General features: G+C 33.0%; 1 protein-coding gene and 1 non-coding gene across 2 annotated transcripts; one reads left to right on the forward strand and one right to left on the reverse strand.

Annotated features, from left to right (window-relative positions):
- The first annotated feature begins 621 nt into the window (after nt 1-621).
- LOC121231235 (small nucleolar RNA R71) lies at nt 622-728 on the forward strand. The gene has a single exon (XR_005929300.1). It is a non-coding gene; the product is annotated as a small nucleolar RNA R71 (small nucleolar RNA).
- A 2400-nt stretch (nt 729-3128) lies between these two features.
- On the reverse strand, nt 3129-6248 carry LOC107952717 (LOB domain-containing protein 4). Its single transcript, XM_016887879.2, has 2 exons — nt 5851-6248; nt 3129-4055 (listed from the first exon to the last, which is right to left on the reverse strand). Exons 1-2 carry the CDS (start codon nt 6025-6027, stop codon nt 3720-3722), a joined length of 513 nt encoding a protein of 170 aa, XP_016743368.1. The 5' UTR covers nt 6028-6248; the 3' UTR covers nt 3129-3719.
- Nucleotides 6249-6861: the final 613 nt, after the last annotated feature.

Raw genomic sequence — 6861 nt, forward strand, 5'->3', positions numbered from 1 at the left:
GCTTGTTGATTCTTAAGTGCTGTATCGGTATGCTGAAAATAAGTTTCTGACACCGAGATGAATTTTGTTAGCATCTCCTCAAGGTTCAGCTTTTTCTCTTGTTGGTAGGGTAGTGGTTGGAAGCTTGAAGGTGGTGGTAGTTTCTGATTTCCTTGGCCTCTCCATGAAAAATTTAGGTGGTTTCTCCAACCTACATTGTAAGTATTACTATAAGGATTATTTTGAGATTGAGGATTATTACCCATGTAATTTAACTGCTCGTTCTCTATGTTGTGGCCATAGGGTGGGTATTCTGAATTGCTTGATCCACCCCCACTTGCTTCGCACTGCATTACTGGGTGAACCTGTGAAGAACCAAGAAAATTTTCAATTTTTCTATTCAAAAGTTCTACTTGGTTAGAGAGTATGGTGACTGAATCGATGTTAAAAACTCCGGCTACTTTCGTCAGCTTTATCCTCATGACTTGCCACCGATAATTATTTAGTGACATCTCTTCTATGAATTCATAAGCATCCTCAGGTGTCTTATTATTGATAGTTCCTCCAATAGCTGCGTCAATCATCTGTTTAGTCGAAAGATTCAGGCCATTGTGAAACATTTGAACCTGTAGCCAGAGTGGTAACCCATGGTGAGGGCACATTCTTAAAAGGTCCTTGTATCTTTCCCATGCACCGTAGAGTGTTTCTAAATCCATCTACACAAAATAGGAGATATCATTACGTAATTTGGCTGTTTTAGCTCGTGGAAAATATTTTAATAAAAATTTTTGGTCATTTGTTTCCAAATAGTGATTGACCCTCATGGTAACGAGTTCAACCACTGTTTAGCTTTGTTCCTTAATGAAAAAGAGAATAATCGAATGCGAATGGCATCATCAGAAATACCATTGATTTTAAATGTATCACAAAGTTCCAAAAAGTTCGCCAAGTGAGTGTTGGGATCCTCGTCCTGCAAACCATCAAACTGAACAAATTGCTGTATCATTTGAATTGTGTTAGGTTTCAGTTCAAAATTATTTGCAGCGATAGCAGCCTAACTATGCTCGACTCAGTTCCTGTTAAAGAAGGTTTAGCATAATCATACATAGTGCGCGGAGCAGGATTCTGATTAGCAGCAATCACAGGAGGTAGTGGATTTTCCTAGTTGTCGGCCATCTCCTCGGTTGTGGTGTGAATATCGTCCTCTTGCTCTTCCTTTGTGTATCTTAGGTTTCGCCTTATATCTCTTCAGTTTCTACAAACTGTGCGATCGATCTCACCGTCAAAAAGTAATGGTCCTGACGGGTTTCTTCTGGTCATAAACTAGAAAAACCTGTCAGAAGAAAATAAAAGAAAAGTTAGAAAAGTGAAATTAAACTAAAAATAAATTGCAATAAGAGTAAAATGGCTAAAGTAATAAAAATCGAGTGTTCCTAATATCTTAGTTCCCCGGCAACGGCGCCAAAAACTTGATACGTGATATTCGCGATAGGTTTTAAAAATTTATAATTAATCGTTCTTGAAACTAACTATTATCACAATGAAGGCAAATGTACCTATCGAACAGTAGTATGGCTTTAGCAAGACCGGATTGTCGAACCCAAAGGAACCAAGAGTACTAGTAATTACTTTCTTTTTATTATCTAGCCTAAAAATTAAGGGATTTGTTTATCTAAACTAATTAACTAAACTAAGAGTGCACAGAGAGAAAATTAGGGAAAAACTGTTAGGAAAACTCGATTGATTAAGACAATACTCAAGGAAAAATCCACTTAGACTTCATTTGTTATTTGACTCTGAATCAAAAGATTTATTCATTTGACTTATTCGTAAAAATCCCTAAGTTATATTATTATCTCTCTCGAGACTAATAACGTCTAACCCTAGGTTGATTAATTGAAATCTCTTTCTAATTAACACCCTAGTGTTGCATGAACTTGATCTATGGATTCCCTTATTAGGTTTCACCCTAATCCGACAAAATCTTGTCACCCTATCTCTAGGCGTGCAATCAACTCCGTTTAATTATGACAAATTTACTGTTAGATAGGGACTTTTGCTCCTCTGAATAAGCGCATTGACTTGAATCAATATCCTGGGATATTAAAATAAGATTTAAGAACACATAATTAAGAACAAGTAAAATATTTATCATACAATTCAGATAATAATAACAAGATCCATCTTAGGTTTCATTCCCCTTAAGTATTTAGGGGGTTTAGTTCATAATTATAAAAGAAAATATCTCAAAAGAATAATGAATACAAAACATAAAGAAAACCCAAAACTCCTGAATGGAAATTAAAGGGAGATCTTCAGTCTTGATGAATAATCCGGCTTCTGAGATGGATCAATTGGCTTTCTTCTAGTAATTTCTTGCCTCCTACTCCGTGTGTCTGTTCTATGTTCCTCTTCACGTGTTTAAATAGGCTTTAGAATGCCTAAGAGCCCTCAAAAGTGGCCTTTTCCGAATAGGACTATACTTGGGCTCAATAGGGACACGCCTGTGTGCGATTGCTCTAGACCGTGGTCAAGGTTGTTAAATAGGCACGGGCATGTAGTCTACCCGTGTAAGTGTGCTTCGATCCTACCAAATGGACACGGCGTGTGGCTTACCCGTGTGAGGAAGTCCAGGCCGTGTTAATTTCCCATGTGGGTCTATTTTCTCCGTTTCTAGCTCGTTTCTCGCTCTTTTTACTCTCCTATGCTCACCTAAGTATAAAACATGAAATTAAAGGATTAGGAGCATCAAATTCACCAAATCTAAAGAGAAATCATCCATAAATGTGCTAAGCATGGGATAAAAATATGTATAAATTACGGTTCCTCAAACTTAGGCAGATCGGTGCGACGGGAGCTCGATTATAAAAGTATTTCGTTCAATTTGTTTATTATTATTATTATTATTATTATTTGGGTTAAAGTGTTTTGTAAATTTTGGATTGTCTGAATGTTTTGGTTGTTTGGGTTTTGAACTTTATTTTTGTCTTTCATAAAACACTACTTAAACGTTTTATCGACAAAATTTATTTTTCCTACAAAAAAACTAATTTTTAGGAAATAAACTTAGTTTTCTTAAATATAACGATCTAAGAATTTCCGTTGCAAAGTATACATTCTAGAAAATGTAAGCAAATGTCGTTTTCGACTTAAAATTAAAGTTAGATATGTTTTCTTTTAAATCAAGGTTTTTAAATAATAAAACTTTACGACTCTTTTCAAAATTTATAAAAACTAGATTTTCGACTGTTATACGTAACATCTCCAAATTTGATAATAACGTTTTGGCCGAGTATGAGGTGTTACAATTTTCGATAAAATACTCTTAAGTGAATTAATATTTACCAATATGTCAAATATATCAAGCGAAAGAAAACTATTTAAAGAATAGAATTGATAAAGGATTTGTTTTTCAACAATGGTGCTTACACCCAAATTCAGATAAACCAACATTATAATAGTATCAAGCCAATGCGGAAGATATAAGTGGTGTTCTATCAAAATCAATAGTACAGAAATGGAGAAATTCATACGCTGGCTTCAGTCCATTATATAAATTACTCTATAAGTTTAAATTTTATATGTACATTATATGGTTAATGACAAGAGACCCTCTTCAAACCAAACTTAGCTAAATGACCCTCTTCAAACCAAACTTAGCTAAATGACCCTCTTCAAACCTCTTCATTATAGGGTGACAAAAATGTAGCCTAAACATGCATATAATATGATAAATGAAGCTAGAATGACCACATGGGCTCTCCAAGGCTAGCCTGATCCACTACCATATCCATGTCAAAAATGGGCATGGTTTGTGAACCCATGAGCTTGAATGTGGGTGACCCACTATTACTTGGGCTTGTCGGGCAAAACCCATGTGGAAAGGATGCAGTCTGTCTCACCCGGAGGTGCACCACCTCTGCTTGTGTCATGGCCAACTGGGTTTGAAGGGCGTCTATCTGCTGTTGTAGTGATGATATGGCTCCGACACAGCCGTAAACCGGGTCACACACCCTAGCGTTGGCCTCATAGACAATGCTACTAACTGCGTCGCCTCGTTGGTGGACGGGTAACTCCTGCAATTTCGATAGCTTAATTGGGTAAGCTTGGAGGGCCTAAATTTATGCTATGGGCCAAGATAAGGCCCATGGTTCTGAAATCCAAAGTAATTTGAAGTCATGGTGACATCACTTTTATGTCTTCGGCTTGCAGTATTTTTCAACTTAAAATATTCAATACAAACTATTAATTCAAAAGGTAGGAAAAGATTTTTATATACTACACGTAATTCCAAAGGCGCCAACTTCTAATTTGTATTTTACTGGACGTCTCTATCCATGCGGCACAAAGCAAGCTTCTTTGCTAGCTCAATTCTCTATTATTATTTTTTTTTTTTGTAAATTTGAAATTTAGGACATTTATTTATATTTCAGTAAACCAAAAAAAAAAAATGAGTTGGTCAAACATGGAAAAAGCAGCTAGGAAACATCTCCACGTGATCTCCAAACGGCTCTAAGAAATTGAAGCAAAAATAAGAAGAAAAATAGGTAGTAATGCTCCTCTAAGTATTATAATAAGATACCCTTGTTTTTAACTTGTGTATAAAGGCGTGTGGGCCATGGGGAAAACCAAACCGCTCAACAACTGATTTTGAGTGTGAAGCCAAATCTAGAGAATTTACATACAAATCCTTATTTTCGGTTTTTTTTTTCTTTTAAATCCAAGAAAATGTATTTATTTGAAAATAAAAATTAAATAAATAAAAAGTTTTTTATTAAAAATACTTTTATAAAATTGAAAATGATGAAAACAATTCATTTAAATTCACATAAACCCCAAAAAATATATTTTTAAATATTAAATTTGATATCCTAGTACAATTTCATATAATTATTATTTTTATTTCTCATGTTTATGTTTTTTGTGATTTTATTATTGAAAATAAATTTTTATTTTTATTTATCAAACTTGTTTTTAAATTATATATAGACACAAGCGGAGCATATTGGTTTAATGAAATTTCGTGCTAAATTCTAAACTTCACCATAATAATCATTAGTTTTGTTCAATCAGTGCTTTAAGACAAAACCACCTGTATTTTTCGCTTTTATTTTATTTTTTGTTTCAAAAGCTATCAACACGCTTTTATTTTAGAGACCAAATTAACCACTTTTTTTTCTTTTAACGAACCAAATTAGCCACTTAAAATATGACGGTCAAATTCTATAAAAGGCTCTTGTACTATGGTTTTTTTTTTTATAGATTTAGTCCCTCTTTTATAATTTAATCATTTTATTATCCAAGAAATGTTTAGGTTTGAGGGCAACTTTATTTTCCCATTATTTCTATCAAATAAATTGTCCTGATTTTTTTTATTTTTTTTACACATATATGATGACATAACATATACACTTCGGTATTTTTATACAATAAGATAGTTTTTCTTTTAATTTTTATGAAAAAATAAAAAAAAGGAGAAAAAAACTATAAAATTTGTCTAACTGTTTAAAAAAAATACACACCATCACATATTTTAATAAAATAAGTTATATCAAATTAATGAAAAAAAAGTTACCTCAATAATAAAAAATATACACTTCAAAAAGTTGAGGGAATAAAAATGATGAAGAGTATTAAGGAACTTTTATAAAATCTGACCTATTTAGACGCTTAATTAAGCTGCTAAGCCATAGGTTTCTCTAAGTAATCTATTTCGTAGAATGAAATAAGATTTTCCATGGAGGATGTTTTCGAAGCTAATTAAAAGCTTGGGAGAGAAGTGAATGTTTGTAGTAAACAATTGGAAGAGGGCTCCCAAGCTCACCTCCCCAATTAACAACAAGTTAATTAGTAGTAAAGTAAAATGTTAACCTGAAGCATCTTGTTGACATTGCTAGCACCGAACACCTTGTGCACATTAGCAAACTTCTGGGGCTCATCAGCAGGGAAATAAGGAGCAAAAACACAGTCTTGGGCACACCTTCTCCTTAGAAGCTTGCATGCTGCACATGGTGAGGCTGCCCCTTGCTTCCTCCCACTCTCCTTCATGCCTCTCACTCGTCTTCTACTTATATATGCTAGGACTAACTTTAATACTTGCTTGGAGCTTATGTATGATGTTCAGAAGAAGAAAAGTAGCAAAAGAAAATGAGATTAAGAGTGAAGGGAGTAGAGTGGTGGACTATGAGGGGGAGAAGTGGGGTTCTTATTAAATATGCAAAAGTGCATAACATGAAATGGACCCCATCCTTCAGATTTTGGTAGACAAAGCACATCTCTCCACTCAAACCACACCTTTGTCTCTATATTTCTAATTTTATACATTTAGCTCCCTTCTTATAGTTAATGTTGCAGCAGATTTTTTAAAGTATCGTGCTACTCAACCCATTTCTGGATTTTATATAAAATTATTGTATTGAGAAAAAATCTGCTTTAATTTTAATTTTCAAAGTTTAAGCTTAGTAAAAATCATTTTAAGGTTTATAATATATATTGGGCAATTAAATCTATGAAAATTAAATATATTAGTATAATGTAAGTATCAAAAAATATTTTAACATGTTTATGTTTGAAATTTAAGAAAAAAAATATAATGGTAATAAAAAGAATATATATCTAATTACTAAATATTAAATAAAATAATATATTAAAAACTAAAAAAGGTTTGAGCCTAACTAAGTTTGAATTAGTCATTTATAAACATAAGTGGATTTGAGAAAATTTTGAAATTCATATTTCAAGTCAAAATCAATTATGTATTATATTGATATCTTACTTTGAACTAACTGAACCCGACTTGACTTCTAAGCAGTAGTAAAGATAGTATCAATAACACTACTTTAGCTATTAATCCTCATAAAAACTTCATTGAATTTTGAATTA

This window comes from Gossypium hirsutum, chromosome A06 (genome assembly GCF_007990345.1).
Source record: "Gossypium hirsutum isolate 1008001.06 chromosome A06, Gossypium_hirsutum_v2.1, whole genome shotgun sequence".
Lineage (NCBI taxonomy): Eukaryota > Viridiplantae > Streptophyta > Magnoliopsida > Malvales > Malvaceae > Gossypium > Gossypium hirsutum.